This window comes from Acipenser ruthenus, chromosome 14 (assembly GCF_902713425.1).
Source record: "Acipenser ruthenus chromosome 14, fAciRut3.2 maternal haplotype, whole genome shotgun sequence".
NCBI classification, from domain to species: domain Eukaryota; kingdom Metazoa; phylum Chordata; class Actinopteri; order Acipenseriformes; family Acipenseridae; genus Acipenser; species Acipenser ruthenus.
This window is the reverse complement of record NC_081202.1, coordinates 4044861-4068494: the sequence shown is the minus strand read 5'-3', so window position 1 is coordinate 4068494 and position 23634 is coordinate 4044861. Positions and strand designations below refer to the sequence as shown.

The window sequence follows — 23634 nt, the reverse complement described above, 5'->3', positions numbered from 1 at the left end:
CTGCGAGATGAGCTATAGCTTTCTCCGGGAAACAAGATGCTTCAGCCCCGCTCCGGCAGCCGAACCTGGGGCAAGCCCATTCCCTCTTCCCCTCGCCCGACCCGCTCTCTTTCTCGTACTTGGTTTTCTTGTCTGTCGCTTTGAATTGAACTCCCGACCGCCGTTTAGCCAGGCTATTTATAGTTTAAAAACTGCCAATTAAAATGATCCATGAGTGGGAATGTTAACTTTTTTTTTTTTGTAAAAAATAGTGTTGATTACACGGTGCTTTATGCATGGTTAATTCACAGAAAGTTACATTTTTGCTTCACTATAAGTGCGTTATAGAGAGGGAGTTATTTTATTTTGTATTTTAGTCAGATGTGTGTTATGTGTCCCGCGGCACCCCCGACCCCCTCCCCAGTTTATAACGCTCTTTGGTTATAACCCTCCCCCGAGACCCACATTATAGCGAGGGAGCACTGTAATTGCAACATTTTTATTCTTCTTTAAAAAAAAAAAAAAAAAAAAAAAACACACCACCATCTATAACTACAAAATACTGAATCAAAAATCAAAAGGTAAAACTCTGAGAAACGAAGTCAAGCAGACAAGTTTATTAATATAAAACTCTATGAACACTGCAGCTCTGTGCAGCCACTCACCTGCCGCTGGAGGCCTCGTCGGTGCTCAGGTGCCTGGGTGTGGAGTACACGGGCTGGGTGGGCAGCTGCGCCGCGTCCAGGGTGTTGGGCGGGCCAGGGCTGGAGCTCACAGACGGGCGAGTGCGGTACAGGATGGCCGCGGCGGTGGACTGCTTGAGGTGTCGAGCCTCGGACACTGTGCGCAGGTCTGGGGTGGTGGGGGAAGCCAGGTTAACTTCATGAAAGCCTTCAAGGGAGTCGCTTGCCATTGCATACAACTCATCATACAGATCCCTGCGAGAGCGAGGAGGGAACAGCATGCATTAAAGAATTAGCTGGGACTTGACTGAAGCACTTCAGCACACAAACCAGGACCAGAGGACAGAGTTGGAAATTAAGTGGAGACTTACAAGGTTTTCAGAGTTGTCCAATACTACAGAAGGTTTTTTTTTTTTTTTTTTTACAGAACCACTTAGTTCTACTTAATGGTGACAGCAGCTGATGAAACGCAACATTTTCTAGTGATCTAAGCTAGTGTCAAGCGCAGGTAGAGGGGACTTGTGTGTTTAGACACTGTGCCACATAACCCCATACTGCCCTTTATATTAACTGATTTTTTTTCTAGCCACCTATATTGTCTCATTAAACCGCAGTGCAGTTAGAATGTGCACACACACCACTGTTGAAGTAGGGTATCTCTACCAGGAAATAGATTATTCTAATAGAGGAAGGTTAAAAGTTTAACTTTTTCAATTAGTGTAAACCTTAATGACTGTATCTCTTTTTAAATAGGCCATTGGAAACCAGATACAATGACACACAGGGGCATTCCTTCACTATATTGTGCAATATGATTACAGGGAAATGGTCCTTCCTGGCTGGCAACTCACGCTCTGATCAATACTGTATATTGTGGCTGTCCGAGACCTGTGTAAAAGGTGCTGGAGCTAAAACTATTACAGGTGGACGCCTCTATCCAAAGCAAAGTTGGGGAGCCCTGCAAAGTCTTAAATGAAGAATAAGAGGATGCAGTTTCCGTTGCCATACCTGCCTTTTGGATGAAGAGAGGTCTTTAGGATCCACTGCTTTCAATCTGACACCTTGCTCGAGTTCTGGGGGGAAAATAAAACAGGGAAGTATTCAAACAGCTCTCTTATTAAGCGGGGCAGTAACATACGTCCACCAGCAAGGACGCAGGTACAGAATTACAAAATGAGATCTTTCAGTATCATTAGAAAAGCAGATTACCATGACCTACAGCCCCAGTATGCACATGTGAAAATACAAGGCTCACAGATACGATGCTTCCATGTACCCACATTCTGATACCCTCAGTAACTTGTGCTAAAGAATGTTTTGTTATGACTGGCTATGTGGTTCTCCAAACAGAAAGCCTCCATTCATCCCTGCAGGGTTCTGTGAAAAGCTTGCCCAGTACTGCAGTAGACTGTGTGCCTCATATGCATTGTGCCCTGGGTATAAAACACATAATATACAGAATATATATATAGAAATCCCACACGGTGCTATTTTACCTATTACTAATATAGACTGTGGCCAACTTCTGGCAAAGTGGTAAATCTGCGCACAACAAAACAGGTTGCGATACATATTTCTAATTTCTGCCAACTGTGTCATTTCTGACTGACAGACATGTTTTTCGCTTCCAGTACATATACAGGTGTTTCCAATTCGGATATTAGTCCCAGCACTCAATTATTATACATATGTTTTCCTTATTGAAACGTATTTTACTGTACAGTTAACTGCGTCGTATATTATTATTACACCAAGACTGAGAAAGTGTACCATAAAAAACTCTAATAATAATAATAATAATAATAATAATAATAAAGGTTACAACCCTCCTATAATTATTAGGAATATTATATAAATATATGAAAGCAAAACAAAAGAAATATTAAATGGCTTGTGTATATAAACCTGCAAAACAAATATTGAAAATGCTGTACAGAAAAGTTGTGAATTAATTTACCACAAAAGCTCTTCAAGATGACCATTGCTTTTTCTTGCAATTTTTGTCAAGTTGCCTCACAAACCTACAGTAAACAGCCATACTCAAAAAGTGATTATATTTTGGTAAATGCAGCATATAAACCCGTCATCATCTCCCAAATAATAAAACTGTGTTTGCACAATGAACTCCTGTTCAATATATGTGAATCCTTAGCAGGTCAGTTTGATGAAGGCGGAAACAGAGGCTATTTTGACCAATTAGCAAAAACTGACTTACTTCAAAACGTAATAGGAACCAAGTTCGTACCTAGATGATTAATTCTAAAAAAATGTATCCAAATCTGATCAATACTTCAAGCTGTATAAAAACGGCATCATTTTTTGATCAAAAAGAGTACACTGCTGTGACTGCACTTGAACCTGTGCATACTGCAGGTATTCATGCCCAGGTAACACATAGCAGCTGCAGTACAAATGAAATGAAACTCCACTCTTTAGACATACTGCTCTGTGCATGTCACTGACAGAAGTCAAGAGCACTGTACTGCAATTAATGTCATAACTGTTAGTGCCCCCAATTGAAATGTTCCTTTGAAATTCACTCTGTATTGATCAGGAGTAAACATATTCATGAAACAGTCAACACTTGTCAATATTGGCGACACTTTAAAATAAGCACATATACACAATGACTCAATGTTAGCTACAGTATAGGGTTATTTATAAGATTAGCGATTACTGTACTTTCAACAGGAAACCATGCACTGTAAGTTAAGTAAGTACTTTTAATCCTTGGTAATAATAAATCTTTCTGTTAATATAATTCTGAAACTATAAAAACAAATCAGACACTGTATACAACAGACATAACCTACGGTAACTGAGTAAAACAGAATTGATTTTCACAAGCCCAAAGGTTAATCTCCAAAAGCGATGAACTAGGAGGTACAAAATATGGGTTCTATGACAGCAGCTTCAGTATTGCAGCTCCTGAATAGATACATTAAAAATATCTTTGCTCAGATATTTGTACAGACATTCTTTTTTATTACCAATATTAGGAAAAGCACTTTTGGTAAATTAAAAAAAAATTCAATTCACTACATACCATTCTGTGAAAAGTTGCTGGACAATTTCCCCACTGGTAAGCTCAAGTGCTGTAGTGTGATGCTTGTGTAGCAGACTTGATAGTTTAACACATCATAATGGGTATGTCTTTGTAGTTTCCTTTGAAAAGAAATACAGAATATCCATTAAAATATTTGAAACCAGAAACACATAACAGTTTGTGTAAGAAGTATGTTTTTAATACATTCATATTTAACATTTGACAATAAGCATTTATCAGCAATACAGAAAGAACATCCTATGCATGATTTATAGGAGTCATACATTTTATATGAATGGCTTCACAATATGTTAAACTGTACCAGTGTCTCCCACTGCATTGCAGTTAGAGCCAGACCCTGTTTTAGTGGGGGATAAAGTCACACCCGACTGTATTGTTGCATGGAGCCAAATCGATAGAGGTCTCTTCCCTCTTTGATAAAAAAATAATAATGAAATACCAGAACTGAAAATCGGCTGCATGCTGCCTGCCCTTTAACTGAATATCATATGGTGGAGGGAGTATGATGATATTAGCGATGATGTGATACGAGACTGGAGTGGGATTTCAAAGCACAGTGGTCGAGTAGGAAACCTTAGACATGAAGCATTAATAATTTAGAGGGGAATGGTTCCTAGATGTAACTGAATACACTTTGCATTCTATCCTGTAGTTTCCCTTCACTATTATTCAGTGATAATGTACAGTTAGCTCTTGTAGTCAACAGATCACAATACAGGGACAGAAGACCTGCAATCTTGTACTTTTGTGCTACTTGCTGTATTACAGGGGAAAAAAAATACTGTACAACAAAATTATTCATTACCTACCCACAGCCATAATTATTCATCCTGTTTCTCCAAGTTCAAAATGAACAGAGATGTATTTATTGATTTCTATATTTCACCTGCAGTCACTTAAAGTTCAGTGGTTATGTCGAACACACTTGCGGAACCATTGTAATGCTATGATTTCAATTGCCTATTGAAACTGGGGGATTGTGTTGGTGATGTCAGGAGCTGGTCACTGAAGTACAAGTACGATAAATAAATATGCTTTGGATCCCCCACACACATAGGATAAAATACAGATATAATGTGTGTGTGTTTGGTCTTTCCAGAAACTGCACAGCACAGACTTGCAGTGGAAGGCAAGGGTTAATCCTGATTAGTAAACCCCACTGCTGTGCACAGACTCGGGTCACAGCCGCTTGGATGCTCAAAATCAAACCCTCTTTGCTTCTCTTCAAGGTCACCGTCATCGTCATTTTGCTTCAGCATCGTTCCTCCTTTCAAGGAGACAGCAGTGGCACTGTGTCCTGGCATTCACCTTAGAGGGAGCTTCAGTGAAAAACGATTGTTACGAGTCCAAATCCGACAGCGTGAAGGGAGGCCACACTGTAGGTCTGCCATTGGCTTCAGTCACTGCACAGAGGAGATTTCATATTCTACTGTATGGTCTGAGAGGCTGGGTAGTAGTTTTTATAATGACAGCATGTGAGCACAACCTAATGTCCAATCGGTCACATTTATTATGAGGACCCTCTGTACAGTAGCTGTGTGCACTTTAGTGCTTAAAGTTCATGTTTTAGTATATTTATTCAATATTTCAAACAGTTACAGTTCAAAGAGGAAGATGCAGTATAAAAGGAAAATACTAACTGATCTAGAAGACCTGAAACTGGCACACCGCTTCTCAAAAACCACTTCTCACACTTTCAGTGCAAGATAAGGCATTTGACATGTGACAAGACCAGCCAAACGTCAAGTAAACAAATAACCTTCAGCTCGTCTTCCAACCTTATCTGAAACCCCTGGACCAGAGGATCCTCTTGTCTTCCAACCTTATCTGAAACCCCTGGACCAGAGGATCCTCTCGTCTTCCAACCTTATCTGAAACCCCTGGACCAGAGGATCCTCTCGTCTTCCGACCTTACCTGAAACCCCTGGACCAGAGGATCCTCTCGTCTTCCGACCTTACCTGAAACCCCTGGACCAGAGGATCCTCTCGTCTTCCGACCTTACCTGAAACCCCTGGACCAGAGGATCCTCTCGTCTTCCGACCTTACCTGAAACCCCTGGACCAGAGGATCCTCTAGATCTACAACATAATGTATATTTTGCTTAACTAGGATTTAAATGAAGATTGTACTCAATGATTGCATTGCAGTTTGATCCATTCCAGGTTTTACTGTCAGCCTAAGTGACCAGGCTCCATCTCCTGGGCTCAGAAGAGCCCTGATTGCCCTTCTCAGAAGATTGCTGTTGTGTTCTCCTCTCCTGCTGCACGAAGCTATTACTCAATTACTCAGATTAAAGGGTACATGAGGACCTTTTTATTTTATTGTGTTACATGTTCCCATGTGTTGCTACAACTGTTTACATAAGGTGTGTGTATTGTGTAAGGAAATGTGATAGTCCATATTCATATTGTTAGAATATTCGGAATGTATGGTACTTTCAATGGAGAGATCTTGAGCACAGAGTTTAGGTGGGGTATTTTGGAATGCAGGGTCTGTCTCAATAAATTGCACTGATTAGAGAGAGAGCAAATATGACCATTTATGGGCACTTGTGAAGGATCCTCTGCTCTGCTCTGCTTGGTTGCATGGGGGGGATGGGAGAATCTTAGAGATAACAGATGTAAAGGAATGTTTGTGAGGCTTGGAAACGTGCCACATACACAGGTATAGTGAGGAGGGGTCATAAATGACTTAATTAAAAGGGTGTGTTTTGGAATCTACAAAACTGAAGTGAATGCATTGTCTGGTGCTCATTTCTATCAATCTCACTGCAGCCCAGAGTGACGCGACTCTGTTCAATACAATTGGCTATTCTACGCTGTACCAATAAACATATATAAATTGACAAAACTAATATTGTTTATCAGGTTTCATTAGTTCTTACAATTGTTTAAATTTTTTTTTTTTTTTTTTACATTGACCACTTTTTTAAACTTTTAAATGCATTCCCTGCCTCAAGATGGCTTCCCATGAACCTCTCAGAACTACATTTCCCATCATGCAGGTACATGGGAGGCCATCTTGAGGCAGAGAATGCAATTTAAAAGTTAAATAAAGTGGTCAAAATGTAAAAGAAAAAATTTAAACTACACACACCTTACGTAAACAATTGTATCAACATATGGGAACATGTAACACAATAAAATAAAAAGGTCCTTATTTAAGCTCTCCATTGAAATCAGGTGCTGACAATCAGGGAAAGGTCTTTGTTGTTGATTGGGCTCATTTACCATTCAAAATTAAACAAGTGAAAAAACAGCTGCTTGGAGTTATGATTCATCACCACTCCATGCAGCTGTTTGAAACACTCAATAACAAGTCCTATTAAGGTTCACAACAATGGAGTTCTCAATATACTGTATATATGCAGAACTCTAAATGTGTGATAACGACTGATGGACAGACATACAGGTGTCTCCACAATTATGTCCTCGATGCTGGGGATACAGTATGCATCACCAGTGGCGGATAAAATAAAAAACGTAACAAATTTGAACGGCAAAATCCATTAATAATGTCCTACCAAGAAGGCACAGTAAGTGAACACAAGAGGCTGTCAAGAAAGAAGGACTTTATTACGAGGCCAAATTGAGACATCTGGAATGTGAAACTTTCATGACAGCTGTTCCGAAGACATACTCGAAGGCCCTTTAATGTACACAGCAAAGTAATACAAGAGCTTCAGGCTTTCTTTATTTGTTTAAAGCAGTCAAGCGCCAGTTAACTCCTTAAAGGAATGATACCTAACAAAATAAATGCATACATTTGACCTGTTTTACACTTCCATTAGAAACAGATATAAAATGTGCAGTTGTGAAAGAAACACATGTTAAAGCAAGTATGTACAGTAATCCGATGCATATTTGCCATGATCAATCTCTTCAGCAACGTTAGTTTATTATTCAACAGGGAAGATTAGTTCAGAGATTGTAGATATTACCAAAGTTTTGGTATGTTGTGTTGCATGTGCTCCGTGCGCAACTATTGCTGCGTTAAAGAAACAAATCTCACTGGGTTAAAGAAAGTTCTCAGTTTCCATGTCTTACTCACAGGAAATATGAAACACTTGCACTTCCTGTGTCATTTCACCTGAGCAGTATCTTCTGGGTCAACGCATGTTACTGGTTTAAAATGACCAGGCTTTAACAAGCCCCCTTCCACCTCAAAGGACCCTTGCCACCCTCCCAGGTAGGTACTGTACAACCAGCACAGCTGCACTAAGGAGTCCCATTTATTTTAAAAAACTGACAACAGGATCTCAGTCAGAGCACTAGATTTATGAAATCAATGCTACTGTACATTAGGCTTTCCAGACGCTGGGTGTACTGGAACAAACCCCAAAACCACTAAAAGAGAATCTTTTTACACAATATAATACAAGGGTCGAATGAATGGGATGAACTCTTTGGTTGTGAGAGCAAGTGCTACTGTACCTGCTTTATTTAAATGGATGTATAAGCATTACAACACGACTACTTAAGCTCAATACAAATAAATAATTTTGCAAATAAATAAAATATTGTATTTATATAGTTACGCAAGCTGTTCCATAGGTCAAACCTACAGCATTATCTTGTTTCACTTTTTAATTTTTCGTACACAACTTGTCTGTGCTCTGTGCCTACAGTAGAGGTGGTACAGCACAGTTGAAGGTTCTGAAAATAATTTATACATTACATTTTTTGGCTTTTGATGAGGTCAACACCACCCAAGAGCAAAAGGGACGATCTAGTAAACCAAGTACAGTTCGTGTTACTACTACTTTCCCTATCTTTACCACTTTGGCATAGTAAAGAGTTGAAACTAGGATAGTATGTACTGTAACAAGAAGCTGGGGAAAAAAAAGTCTGGAGTACAGCTCTGATCTCTCTTTCCCTATGCAGGGATGGAAATAAGACTCTCACAGAATTGCTGTTATCCAATCCTGACTTTACTGTGAGTTTAGTAAGATGCACCTGAGCTTGTTACCTCTACAGTGTGCCTAATCAAGCTTGTAGTAAAACCTGGAATGGTTGCAACTGCTATGCAATAGGAGTCTTATTTCTACCCCTGCTATGGCAGTGCAGAATGATAAGCTCTGCTGTTACTTGCAGTAGTCTTGTTATTCCCCACAGCAGCACATGTGCTTCAGTCACTCTAGAAACATTAAACCCCAGTAACTCAGGGCAGCAGTACTGTAGCTCCCCATGCACCTAAAACCCAGGGATCCTGCACAGAGCTGTCTATGCCCCTATAAATAACTAATCTTAAGAACAAGGGTCTAATTATACCTATAGCAATATCAATAGCCAAGTGCAAAAGGGGAGCTACTGTATGCATTATGTAATGGCCATTTAAAACAAGTAGGGTGCCTTTGGCTGTTTCATGTAATTGATAAAGTACATTTTCTATGGTAAATTCTCAACTCACTGGCATGAGTTACCTTGCTGTCTTGCGGATGCCAGATGCAAACAGCTTTCAGGTATTTCCTCTGACATAGCGGAGCTGTGAATCTCTTTAAGTGTTTGTTATTGCTGGATAGGGGATTACACAATATTTGGCTGGCAGAGTGGAAAGGCCATATCATTGCACTCCTGGGAGCGCTATCTTTGTGTGGGTGACTAGCTGATCTGAAATGATGGTTATGTATGGTTCAGGTGTTGGTTTCTTTTAAGCTTCTAAGAAAGACGAAATGTACCCTTGAAGAAACTGGAATTATCCAGGGATTAAAAACTGCCTGGCAGCTACAGTAACAGGGTTAGACGGGTCAATGACTCAGCAGAAAATCACTAAACAGTGCACTGTATGCAAAGGAAGCTTTCTTTCTCCTAGGCACAATCCTTGCAGGCCTTTCACATACAGCCGAGGCACATTCTACACAAACTGATGACAACACTGCATCACTAGAAGCCTTTGTGTCAACCCATTATTAGACACACATTTATTACACGTTCCTGGAGATTTGGGGTTACAATTATACACATGGGATAGCAACTGCTGGTAAGGATGTTGACTGCAAATTTTAATATTGCAGTACAAGTAAAACTTTGTGTACAGCACATATAGCAATGTATTTTATCCTAGAGAAAGCAGAACTTGCAATATGCTTGAGGATTTTAAACACGTTTTCTGGTATCTGTTTACTTACTGTAAAAAACAGGCAAAGAACATTCAACTGAGTTGCATTCAACGGAGAATATTCTTCAGTTGAATGCAACTAATGTTTTGCAATTACAGAATTCATATCAATTAAAAAAAATTGTTGTTGTGATCCGCACTATATGGCAGTAAAACATCTCATGCATGAATCTGTTTTCAAAATGTACACGTCTGTTTGATGATTTCATGGTTTAGATGCTCCGATTCTGATTATACCATGGTGCGTCTTTGTGGAAGGAACTATTAAGGCGAATGTAGAGATCTGTTTAAAGTGGATTACTGACCTGAATGGTGAAGTGTATCACAGCTCAGTCTTCAAGCATGAATATTAATCTATAGACAGCTGAATAAGCACTTTGTACGGTAATGCGTAAAGCAGCCATGCCCTTCCAACTGAGACACACAATTATTAGAATGGGAGCCTTTATTCCACGTCCCAGAAAGCCAGGAGATCAGTTTTCATGTCCAGTGCTACTGTATGTTCTGCTAATTTAATGTCCAGATCAAAGAAAGTAACAAATTCAAATTCAATGTAATGATGCGTTTGCGCTACTCCTGTCATCGTCAGCAGTGGTAACCTGTAACATGGAATAAAGGACACCTCTGCTTTATTATTATTATTATTATTATTATTATTATTATTATTATTATTATTATTATTATTATTATTACAAATATCCCGTAAAACTTTGTAACTTTTATAAAAAAACAAAAAAAAAAACAATGTTCTGTTAATTAAATATTGGTGCAGTCTAACGCATTTCAGTGTATAACCTATTTTTCATGAATATTTATACACATAAACACAGTATACACTTAAGTGGGTTGGTGATCTCTGATCCCTAGTCTTCTTATAAAATATTACTGTACTGGTAACAAAATGCATTGTGCTACAGTCCTAAGTCCTTCACTTCATTCATGCCAACAATTAATTATTTTACTTTTTATTATATTATTAATTTCTTAGCAGATGCCCTTATCCAGGGTGACTTACAATTGTTACAAGATATCACATTATTTTGACATACAATTTTACAATATTTTTTTTTACATACAATTACCCATTTATACAGTTGGGTTTTTACTGGAGCAATCTAGGTAAAGTACCTTGCTCAAGGGTACAGTAGCAGTGTACCCCACCTTGGATTGAACCCACGACCCTCTGGTCAAGAGTCCAGAGCCCTAACCACTACTCCACACTGCTGCAATACTGCAATACCTAAACACTGCTCCACACTTCAATATGAAAACACAGAACCATCAGTTTAATGTATTTTATTTGAAATGTACAGTAAATGATAAACAATGCACAGTCACAAAATCCCCCCTTTTATAGTACTTTAAAGAATGAGATGCTGTATGTACGTTGCACACAATTTACCATATTCATTCTGAAAACTGTATTCATGCATGTCTCTTTTACAAGTACTGTTAACCTACATGAATGCTGAATCATTATCGATGTGCCTTTAACAAATGCTGTGTTCATTTTAGTACATCATAGTCCTTTACAGTCTCCCAATGAAAAGTACTGTATTTCAGTTTCCTTCAGCTATTTTAGTGTGGGAATGTATTGAGAGCATTCATGTTCCTGAAACCACGCCCCTTTACGACAGTTCACAATGCACATGTTCTGTTAACTGTATAGAAAGTATCCCCACTATACAGTAAGATGGGAATATAGGCCTACACTTACAACATTACACTTAACTGTGGTAAATTTAATAATGCAATAGGAAATGGTTTGGGATTTTAGAATACACATAGGCGAGATACGCACTTAAACAATATACACTCAACAAGAATCCCTACAGAAACATGTTGAAGCCACATGCAGCTTGCCTGCTTTGTGCCCACCCTGGACACCTGACATAGCCTGTGACCTGCAGCCATCTGCAGCAGACGGGCAGAAACACCAGAGCCCTGAAGTGTGCTGTGCCAATGAGCCTGTCTTTCAGCAGCCAGAAAGGACAGAGAGACACTCAATACAGAGGGAGCAGAAACAAAGCAGTGCGCCTGCTCTGAATCTGCACACGCCCATCTACCAAGACTCCCTGCAGCAAGCACTTCACTGCCTGGAACACAGACATCAGTATGGGAGGCACAGCACAGTGCAAAGACATACTGTACTGTACTGTACTGCAACTGGGAAAGGAGAAATATCCAAGAATGTCCGTTTTAAAAGAGTAGCGCACTGATAAAGGCATGAGCCAAAACGTACTACCAGACTTACTTTATTATCTATATGCAAGTCTGTCACAAAGACGGCCAGAGTGGGTGGCGTCAGACCGGAAGCAGGAAAGAATACAGAGACAGTGGTTGTGATGAGCTGAGTGCAATGGCTGCACTCAGCGTTTAATAACAAATAAAAGGGTTGTAAACAGTACAAAAACAGGACACGGCACTTGACGCCAAAATAAACAGACATACAAAACGGACTAACACTAAACAAACGGTGCACGGACAGACAAACAAACACGGTGAGAACAAACACTTATATTTATGATCTTTACTTCTTTTAACTCTCCTCTCTCTCTCACCCGTTCTCCTCTTCCGAACACCCAACCACCACTGAGTGAAAATGTGCATCTATATATACTGTTGTGCTGGGATTCAATTACTAATTAATTATTCACTTGAATCCCAGCACGTGAATTAATTACGTGAAACCCCGTGTTCACATATTATATTTTAAATGCACGTGCGTGATGTGCAATCCCGTGCCTAAATACAAATATACACTTTTTAAATACACGTGAAACACAGACCCGTTTATATCCCGTGTACCAATGACTATACACCAACATTAACATACGCACGCATATACACAACACAGAACACACAAATGCACACAGGGGCGGGGCACTTTGCCACATATACCCCCCCTTGTGCGCAGCACACATGGCCTCAACGGCCACCTCCCCCCTTAAATACCCAGCAGTCCCGGCCAAAGTCTCGGGCTGGGAAGGGAGGCTTTAGTGGGCCCATGGCTGGACATGCTGTCAGCTCCCCTGCCGGTAGTGGCACGGCTGACAGCATGCTGGTCCCGTCCTGCAGCGAAAAAGCTGCGGGGGCAGGTGGTCCCCCGACCTCCCCCTTCTTCATAGCCGGCAGCTCCCTCCTGTGGGGCTCCGGCCACAAGAACTCCTGCAGCGAAACTGCTGCTGGGGAAAGTGGTCTCCAGACCTCATCCCCCTTCTTCGTGGCCGGCAGCTCCCCTTTCTGGGGCTCCGGCCACCGTACTCCCTGCGGAGGTACGGGCAGCAGAGGCAGCTCCAGCTCCTCTGCTCCAGGCGGTGGCGGAGGCAGAGGCAGCTCCAGCTCCTCTGCTCCTGGCGGTGGTGGAGGCAGAGGCAGCTCCAGCTCCTCTGCTCCTGGCGGTGGTGGAGGCAGAGGCAGCTCCAGCTCCTCTGCTCCTGGCGGTGGTGGTGGCGGAGGCAGAGGCAGCTCCTGCTCCTCTGCTCCTTGCGGTGGTGGTGGCGGAGGCAGAGGCAGCTCCTGCTCCTCTGCTCCTTGCGGTGGTGGTGGCGGAGGCAGAGGCAGCTCCTGCTCCTCTGCTCCTTGCGGTGGTGGTGGCGGAGGCAGAGGCAGCTCCTGCTCCTCTGCTCCTGGCGGTGCTGGCTCCCTCTGCTGTGGCGGCTGGGCATGTGCGCGCCGTGCTGCCTTCAGCAGCATAGCGAGAGGCTGCTGGGGGACACCAGCATCCTGCCCTTCTCCCCCCCAAAAATTTTCAGGGGGTTGAGCCTGTAACCCCTCCCCTTCCGGCTCTTGGGGCTGAACCAGCAGGCATTTTCCCTCTGCTGGTGGCTTGGGTCCCAGGGCTGTGGAAACCCCGACTTGCCTCCCTTTGGGCTGTGGACGCACCGACTCCTCCCTTTTGGGCTGTGGACGCACCGACTCCTCCCTTTTGGGCTGTGGACGCACCGACTCCCCCCTCTTGGGCTGTGGACGTTCGGGCTCCCCCCACTCAGGCGTAGGACGTTCGGGCTCCTCCCACTCAGGCGTAGGACGTTCGGGCTCCTCCCACTCAGGCGTAGGACGTTCGGGCTCCTCCCACTCAGGCGTAGGATGTTCGGGCTCCTCCCACTCAGGCGTAGGACGTTCAGGCTCCTCCCGCTTGGGCTGTGGACGCTCAGGCTCCTCCCGCTTGGGCTGTGGACGCTAAGGCTCCTCCCATTTGGGCTGTGGACGCTCAGGCTCCTCCCATTTGGGCTGTGGAGGCAAAACCAGCAGGCATTCACCCTCTGCTGGTGGAGATGGGGACAGCAGGTACTCACCCTCTGCTGGTGGAGATGGGGACAGCAGGCATTCACCCTCTGCTGGTGGGCCTGCTACCTGGGCTGCTGTTCCTTTTATCGTTGCCTCCAGGTAGCTGAGGAGAAACTCCACACCTTCCTCCAAGGTGTTTGGGGTGTGTTCCTCCTGATAGGCCTCCCATCTCTCACTGTCCATCATCCACAGGGCCCGGACGATTATGGGCAGAGACTGGGCCTCCAGCCCAGCATTTTCTAGGAACCAGCCCCGCAGTTTGATGGCGTCTTCTGCCATTGACCTTTTTTTTTTTTTTTTTTTTTTTTTTTCCAGACCCCTCCTGGTCTGACGCTTGGAGGCGCGGCTATCCCACGATGACACCACGTGTCACAAAGACGGCCAGAGTGGGTGGCGTCAGACCGGAAGCAGGAAAGAATACAGAGACAGTGGTTGTGATGAGCTGAGTGCAATGGCTGCACTCAGCGTTTAATAACAAATAAAAGGGTTGTAAACAGTACAAAAACAGGACACGGCACTTGACGCCAAAATAAACAGACATACAAAACGGACTAACACTAAACAAACGGTGCACGGACAGACAAACAAACACGGTGAGAACAAACACTTATATTTATGATCTTTACTTCTTTTAACTCTCCTCTCTCTCTCACCCGTTCTCCTCTTCCGAACACCCAACCACCACTGAGTGAAAATGTGCATCTATATATACTGTTGTGCTGGGATTCAATTACTAATTAATTATTCACTTGAATCCCAGCACGTGAATTAATTACGTGAAACCCCGTGTTCACATATTATATTTTAAATGCACGTGCGTGATGTGCAATCCCGTGCCTAAATACAAATATACACTTTTTAAATACACGTGAAACACAGACCCGTTTATATCCCGTGTACCAATGACTATACACCAACATTAACATACGCACGCATATACACAACACAGAACACACAAATGCACACAGGGGCGGGGCACTTTGCCACAAAGTCTTACTTGAATTATTAAATACAATGCTATTTATTACCCAACAACAGAATAAACCTGGGCCAATAAAAAAAAAACAGCCAGTGTACTGTAGTTAATAGTAGTTACAGTAATATTGTAGTTAACAGTGTTGGTATTTAATAGTGTTCCCCAAACATGCAGGTCAAAACGCAAGGCTTGACAAAACACAGAATACTGACTGGACTACAGTTTTGGCACAGTTTCAATGGCCGACACATTTCTACAGGTCAAGCATTCAATTCATGGACCAGGGTTACACTTTATCATCTCAGACACATATCCTGATCATATTAGAATTAAAATACATCAAATAAATGTATAGGCTAAATATTGGCCAAGTACTGGATTTGTTTGAAAGTAATTGTATCTAAAATAGTTCCATACATTTTCTTACTGTCAATAACCAATAGCTGCTTCTCCTATTGGCTGCTATGTTTTCAGCCAGTTGCATGCTTTGACCTACAAGACGCTGGTGGGGTGAAATGGTCATGGAAGTAAAGCAGCAACACATAAAGACCCCAGGTTATTCTGACACAACCCCCCCACCCCCCGGTCCCACTGCAGAAAGACCCCAGGCTATTCTAACACAAAGGCCCCCCCCCCCTCCCCTCCGGTCCCACTGCAGAAAGACCCCAGGCTATTCTGACACAATCCCACCCCCCCCCCCCTCCCCGGTCCCTCTGCAGAAATTAGGAATCAATGCCTTGTGGTTCACCGAGAGGCCAGCCTGTTTCATCTCCTTAATTATTTTATTATTTGTTATTTGTTTATTTAGCAGACGCCTTTATCCAAGGCGACTTACAGAGACTCGGGTGTGTGAACTATGCATCAGCTGTAGAGTCACTTACAATTACGTCTCACCCGAAAGACAGAGCACAAGGAGGTTAAGTGACTTGCTCAGGGTCACACAATGAGTCAGTGGCTGAGGTGGGATTTGAACCGGGGACCTCCTGGTTACAAGCCCTTTTCTTTAACCACTGGACCACAAAAACATGCTGATCTAAAAGCCCATTATTAAAATGATGTTGGTTTGCTGTTCATTCTCACTCCTACCCATTCGCTTTCATGCACTGCACAGTACAGTTTAACACATAAACCTAAACCACAAAACATTATCTTCACAGAAGCAAACTTGTTAACTTGTATTTTGTAGAGCAGAACATTTTATTTAAAAAAAATATATATATTACCTACAGTACCTACATTTTTTTATAATTTTGAATTCAGAATACTATTTTAAGTAGTCTGGCTCAGGGTTATAATAATCCCTGTTGGGGAAATCATAATGTTTGCTTACCTTGCTGTGGAATATAAAAATGACTGGGAAATGCCTTTGCAGGTATCATTGTTAAAACCCTAATGTTTGTTTTTCTGGGTCTTTGACAGTTTCAATGCAGAGATGAGGTCAACCTCCCAGTGTTCGTTTGTATTTTCCAGTATTTTGAAGGTCACTTTTCTTTAGCCTGCATAAGTCTAGTTTTACCCTAGCATTCTTGAAATCTTAAAACTGTTTTGATGCGTGTGTGTAGTTATATAACTCCAGGCTTCCGTGTCTGACCCAATGCATTCTTTACTTTTCAGCCACGCTGCTTTTTAACCTCCTCTCCCCTCCCCTCCCCCTCTAACCCCCATACATTCTTCTAATTGCTGCCAGCTGCTAAGTATACCTTCTTTATGCATTCAGATGACAAGGGCACAATAAATAATGAATGAATGAATGAATGTTGTAAATACAGAGTGTGACAGCTACATTATTCTACGAGACAGACGCAGCCTGGCAAGCACTTCATTCTCATACACAGGTGGTACTACTGGGTGACAGCAGGTCAGGATTACTAAGCTTTGACTTCTTCAGTGGAAAAGTTTGCACCATTTTAAAATGGAAAACAATATTTTCATTTTACAATAGCAACCTCTCAGTACAGTAAAGCAAGTAGTTTAGATCCACTGGAACGAAGGCTTGTAAAGCTGGCACAATATGTTTTGCCTACTTCTAATCTGTATGGCATCATTAGAGAGGATCCCAAACACTCCATGACGTTAGTATTTAATGATTTCAGTTTCATTAAAAAAAAGCTACAGGGCCCAGTAAATTTTATTACAAAATAATAATTGATTATTTATTGTCTGCTTACTAGATTCGTCCAGTTGTCCCAGAAGACAGACAGTTTGTTTACATTACGAGATACTTAGCTCTGTCCACTTACTGCAAGTAGTTTGTTTGAGTACTGCTGATGCTCGTGCTGTTACATGACATTTTAAACACCATTCCTGAGAGCTATCATCCTCAGAGATGCACATTCCAGCGACTGCTACTGACCAGCAAGACCTGGAAATTGAACACTCAGGTTTATTATGAGATACCCAGCTGGCACATAAAACCCCAGCACAGGTTGTTTTTTGTTTTCTTTTCTTGAACAATTATAACCAGAATTAAACTCTCTTGAGCCAGCACCTCTCCAGCCCTGGAAAGCTATTCTACTCCAGGTTGAACAGGTACAGTATTAGTGAATTGATTTACAGCCTGAAGACTTGAGTGGAGGTTAAATTGGTTCAATTACAAAAATGACAACACTTATGACTGGAAGGGCCCCCCGAGTTGCTCATCCCTGGTTTAGACTGTCTATGGAGCGTTTACCTTCGGCTTGTTCTGTACTTAAATATAATAGCAAATCATCTGTTAGCTACGAGTGTCTATCAGGATGCAGACCAGGTAAAACTATGTTTTCTTATTTTGTATTTGACTACTGGATGTATTCAGAGCTGCTGGGTGTCTTTCATTGAAGTGAAGCAAGCCTGCTTCTTGCTGTACTGTATTGTACTTTACCATCTGGTTTGGATTGATTTCAGTCAAATACAAATTAAAATGAAACACTAACCCAATACACACATTGTTCACACTACCGTCCAGTACAGTATGTACAATTCCACCCTCACTGGTTCTCACATTGCCTCATTGCCATTTCTTAACCACCTGGTAGTCATTTTATAGACTCAATAACGCTCTCCAGATTGTGTGGCAGTTTGTGCAATAAAGCCATTTATCTGGAGTGTTATGACATTCAAAATCTGTTTAATTATACCGATAAGGTTTTACAGAAAATATTGGTGTTGCTTCCTTTACATTGGAACAACCATGGAAGCTTTAAGTTTAACCAGAACAGAACTCCCAAACCACCCAATCCTACTACAGTTCTAAATGACACACCTACTGCTGTAAGTGTGCACATTCTTCACACTGACCAGTTTCACATTCCCGACACTCCAGTATCGATGCTTTGCATTTTATTGTTATTTGTCGGTAAGCCTATAGATCAATGCAATTAGTAAGCTCTTTAGAAAAATGTTTGAAATGTGTTTATCCAGATCGTCAAGTACGGTCACATTTTTTGTGCACGATTGTTGTCTTCTTGGTGCTAGGCCAAGCTACGACTGCTGTGTCGGTCTCTTATCTACATATTCAAAAATATCGTCCAGGTTACCTGCACCCTGTTTTAAATGCGTCAGGTGTCAGTCACGTGTTGAACTGACCCATTTGTACAGACGTTTATATAGTTGACATATTTTGTTACAATGTATATTTTAGAACAGACGTTATCAACAGTGATACGTTTATTTATATTGGATATGAAATACAAATTAACCTTCTGCTCAAATGTTGCTGCATCTTGCTCGCAATTGTATATAATTTCCAACTCATAGTAATGCCTCATGCATAAAAAACTAGATATCAAGTAAAACAACAATAATAATAATAATAATAATAATAATAATAATAATAATAATAATAATAATAATAATGATAATAATAATAAATCGCCAGACTGGTGTTACGTCTAGGGGTACTCAATCTGCCGTGTATGATTCACATGTGACTATTACATCGGTACAGGTTGTCATTTAGTCTCGAGCAGGTAAGGACTTTTATTTAGGATAGAGACCAATTTTGAAACCAAACCGTCTGGAATTATTTAAAGCCACTCTGAGACAGCACCCTATTCTTTCCATCGTACTACTAGTACTGTACTAGGATTGTTAAATCCGGTTTACTCACAATACAGTAAACAGACAATCCGCCAGTATGTCGTTTTGGTGCCACAGTGGTTATACAGAACTACTGTAATGACATTCTCGTTACCTGAGAGTCTGCTCCACAAGGATTGTATAATAATAAGATTGTCAATGTCAAGCCAAGGCGTTATCAGCATCTCCACAGCAATTGATCTTGTTTCCAACGGATGGGTTTACCTTATGATATTACTATACTGAAACAAATTAAATTATAGTATAAATGTAAAAACATTACCGTGAACTCATTGTACACCACTGCCTGGTAAGGGCAATGTGAATTAATCGCGCACAGCAACAAGCTTCTTTGTAGGTATTAACGTTATGTAATGGTCAGGCGTCTGAAAATAAAAATCTCAGTCATATAAAACACAAATTTGCCAATGGCAGTACAAGCTACACTGTCTTGGTCAAGAAGGTAGCTAGCTACTGTACCTGAGAATATCAAATTACAGCTGTCTTGGGTTTGCTATGGAGAGACTGTACAATACACGGATCTTACCTTGTTTGAACGGATGCAGACGTTCTCCTCAAACCTCACTACGAAAGGAATAGGAAAAGCGGATTACAGTCCCCAGTTTTCACGGTACGTTTTCTTTCGGACATGAATGGACCCACAAGAAAGATACACTACACAACAGTATACCACAGTACACCGCCTGTTATACCTGCTTCTCCCTCTGCGTGGCTGTAAACTACGCATGCGCTCCTGTCGCTTGTGTTTACCAGACGCCACAGCGAGCTGAGCTGAACACAATACCGCCACCTACCGACTGGAGGATTAACGCTGCAAAAATAATGCTATCCTACTTGCATATTTGAAAAATCACAACTAGAATGCATAGACAAGAGTATGTTTTATACTAAAATGGTATTGGCATATTGGTAAAGTAGGCTAAAACACCACCAGAAGTGGTCTGAGTGGGGTGCAGTGGGAAACAAATGCATTCAATCATCCTCCTTACACTTGCATGATGTTCTGCCTTGTTTGCTGCTGCATGGGGAGTAAGCATTGAGTGTAACTGGACTTCTGATCGCATCGTGAGTGTGGGCAGACCATGTGAATCACCACCTTCAAGCCTTTGTTAAAAATCACTGTGGTTCACATACACTGTCATGTGCACTTTATTGGACAATCTGTTTAGATTTCCTTCTAAGGCTCACCAAAGACACGGTTGCAGCTCACAAATCAATTCAGTAAATTGGTTTAGGATTAGATGAAAAAAAATCGATAACATGATGTAGCCCTGAGTGCATTACCTCCAACAGCGCTGTACATTAACACGGGGAGCCAAGACTCTTAATGTGTGCTGGGTCTTTCAGGGATCAGCTGAAATCACGTTAACACGCTTATTGCTAACCTACGAGATACTCAGCCCCATTCACAAAGCGTTTGCATATGTGCAAGTCACTAGCTACTGTATTTATATCTTGAAGTTCATTGCAAATATCCTAAAAAGATATATAGATATACAGTTGGCTCTTCTGAGCAAATTATATATATATATATATATATATATATATATATATATATATATATATATATATATATATATATATATATATATATATATATATATACAGTGCCTTGCGAAAGTATTCGGCCCCCTTGAACTTTGCGACCTTTTGCCACATTTCAGGCTTCAAACATAAAGATATGAAACTGTAATTTTTTGTGAAGAATCAACAACAAGTGGGACACAATCATGAAGTGGAACGAAATTTATTGGATATTTCAAACTTTTTTAACAAATAAAAAACTGAAAAATTGGGCGTGCAAAATTATTCAGCCCCCTTAAGTTAATACTTTGTAGCGCCACCTTTTGCTGCGATTACAGCTGTAAGTCGCTTGGGGTATGTCTCTATCAGTTTTGCACATCGAGAGACTGAAATTTTTGCCCATTCCTCCTTGCAAAACAGCTCGAGCTCAGTGAGGTTGGATGGAGAGCATTTGTGAACAGCAGTTTTCAGTTCTTTCCACAGATTCTCGATTGGATTCAGGTCTGGACTTTGACTTGGCCATTCTAACACCTGGATATGTTTATTTGTGAACCATTCCATTGTAGATTTTGCTTTATGTTTTGGATCATTGTCTTGTTGGAAGACAAATCTCCGTCCCAGTCTCAGGTCTTTTGCAGACTCCATCAGGTTTTCTTCCAGAATGGTCCTGTATTTGGCTCCATCCATCTTCCCATCAATTTTAACCATCTTCCCTGTCCCTGCTGAAGAAAAGCAGGCCCAAACCATGATGCTGCCACCACCATGTTTGACAGTGGGGATGGTGTGTTCAGGGTGATGAGCTGTGTTGCTTTTACGCCAAACATAACGTTTTGCATTGTTGCCAAAAAGTTCGATTTTGGTTTCATCTGACCAGAGCACCTTCTTCCACATGTTTGGTGTGTCTCCCAGGTGGCTTGTGGCAAACTGTAAACTACACTTTTTATGGATATCTTTAAGAAATGGCTTTCTTCTTGCCACTCTTCCATAAAGGCCAGATTTGTGCAGTATACGACTGATTGTTGTCCTATGGACAGAGTCTCCCACCTCAGCTGTAGATCTCTGCAGTTCATCCAGAGTGATCATGGGCCTCTTGGCTGCATCTCTGATCAGTCTTCTCCTTGTATGAGCTGAAAGTTTAGAGGGACGGCCAGGTCTTGGTAGATCTGCAGTGGTCTGATACTCCTTCCATTTTAATATTATCGCTTGCACAGTGCTCCTTGGGATGTTTAAAGCTTGGGAAATCTTTTTGTATCCAAATCCAGCTTTAAACTTCTCCACAACAGTATCTCGGACCTGCCTGGTGTGTTCCTTGTTCTTCATGATGCTCTCTGCGCTTTAAACGGACCTCTGAGACTATCACAGTGCAGGTGCATTTATACGGAGACTTGATTACACACAGGTGGATTCTATTTATCATCATTAGTCATTTAGGTCAACATTGGATCATTCAGAGATCCTCACTGAACTTCTGGAGAGAGTTTGCTGCACTGAAAGTAAAGGGGCTGAATGATTTTGCACGCCCAATTTTTCAGTTTTTTATTTGTTAAAAAAGTTTGAAATATCCAATAAATTTCGTTCCACTTCATGATTGTGTCCCACTTGTTTGATTCTTCACAAAAAATTACAGTTTCATATCTTTATGTTTGAAGCCTGAAATGTGGCAAAAGGTCGCAAAGTTCAAGGGGGCCGAATACTTTCGCAAGGCACTGTATATATATATATATATATATATATATATATATATATATATATATGAAAATGAAATATGAAGTAAGATTACTGGTGTCCTATAATACATAACAAACACAGTTGAGGATCCCTTTTTCCTAATAATACCCACTGAGTGCTGCAGGGGACAGAGGGTTTGAGTGTACCTCCTACCAGAGTGCACAAAGTACTAAACTACGTGGAAAACTGCGCAATGAATTACAATTACTGTAGGTTAGGTATAAAGCAGGACCTCGCGGTGGAGCTTTAACTCAGCTCGGAAATATCGTGTTAAAGGCTCTACTGTATTGGCATGAACCCATTCATCAGAACACAAGCTGTATTCGTGGAATGTGATACTTTCTAAATCGATATTTCTTCACAGGAAAAACTGAAATCCTTCTTTTTGGCTACAAATTGCTGCGTTTTATTCTGAGGACAGTCAAGTTAGATGTGCCCGTAACCAGACCAGTGACATTTCAAGATGGCTATGAAGCTCAACACTTGAAATGTGTGCTTTATCACTGTGTAGGAAAACACCAAGAAATGTATCATTTTTAGGCTTCAGTTTCTTACTTTATATGGAGGAGTCATAAAAGCATCTCGGGCTATGTTCTTTTAATAATAGATTTAACACAATTAGAGTTAGCTGTCATAAAAACTATATATAGTTAAATAGCCCATTTAAATAATAGCTAGATAATGCCAGTTAAAAATGCTTCAAAAACTACAAAGTAGCCTCTCCTCAAATAAATAATGATAACACTATGTAACACAATTTTTGTTCCTGGGTAGTAAGTGTTATTTCCTAATTGATTATGCCTCAAAAGTATAGAAAATGGCTATTATTCCCCACAAACTTTGCTTTTGTGACCAGGACAGTGATATTTTGAAATGTACCTATTTCCAATGAGAAAACAGGCGAATTTGTGTCTTTTCGTTCACATAGTCAGAAAAAAAACAACATATGAATCCAAATTAACATGTATTTATACTAAAGTAATACAAAAATTACTACAAAAGATTTAGAAGTGAGTAGTTTTTCGAGATTTACGATTATACTGTAAATCACTTTCACGAATCAGCCCCCAAATGTAGTCTCCCATCATGTTCTCGTTATACTGTCCTTGGTAGCGGCGTTCAAAGTCCAGTATATCCTGGTGGAAGTGCTCGCCTTGCTCCTCCGAGTACGCTCCCATGTTCTCCTTGAATT

The 23634-nt window shown here is 41.1% G+C and overlaps 1 protein-coding gene across 7 annotated transcripts in view; it reads right to left on the bottom strand.

The window, feature by feature from the left end:
- Nucleotides 1-19909, bottom strand: part of LOC117419351 (rab-3A-interacting protein-like) — a 32217-nt gene extending 12308 nt beyond the window's left edge. For 4 of the 7 annotated variants that reach the window (XM_058985604.1, XM_058985607.1, XM_058985608.1 and 1 more), the window contains exons 1-4: nt 19717-19909; nt 3709-3827; nt 1671-1735; nt 645-917 (exon numbers count right to left, since the gene is read on the bottom strand). In XM_058985604.1, coding sequence (XP_058841587.1) covers nt 645-892 — 248 coding nt within the window. In that variant the 5' untranslated portion in view covers nt 893-917; nt 1671-1735; nt 3709-3827; nt 19717-19909. The remainder of the gene's footprint in view (nt 1-644; nt 918-1670; nt 1736-3708; nt 3828-19716) is intronic. The other 3 variants (XM_058985605.1, XM_058985610.1, XM_058985606.1) reach the window with 3 other exon arrangements.
- Between the last annotated feature and the right edge of the window lie 3725 nt (nt 19910-23634).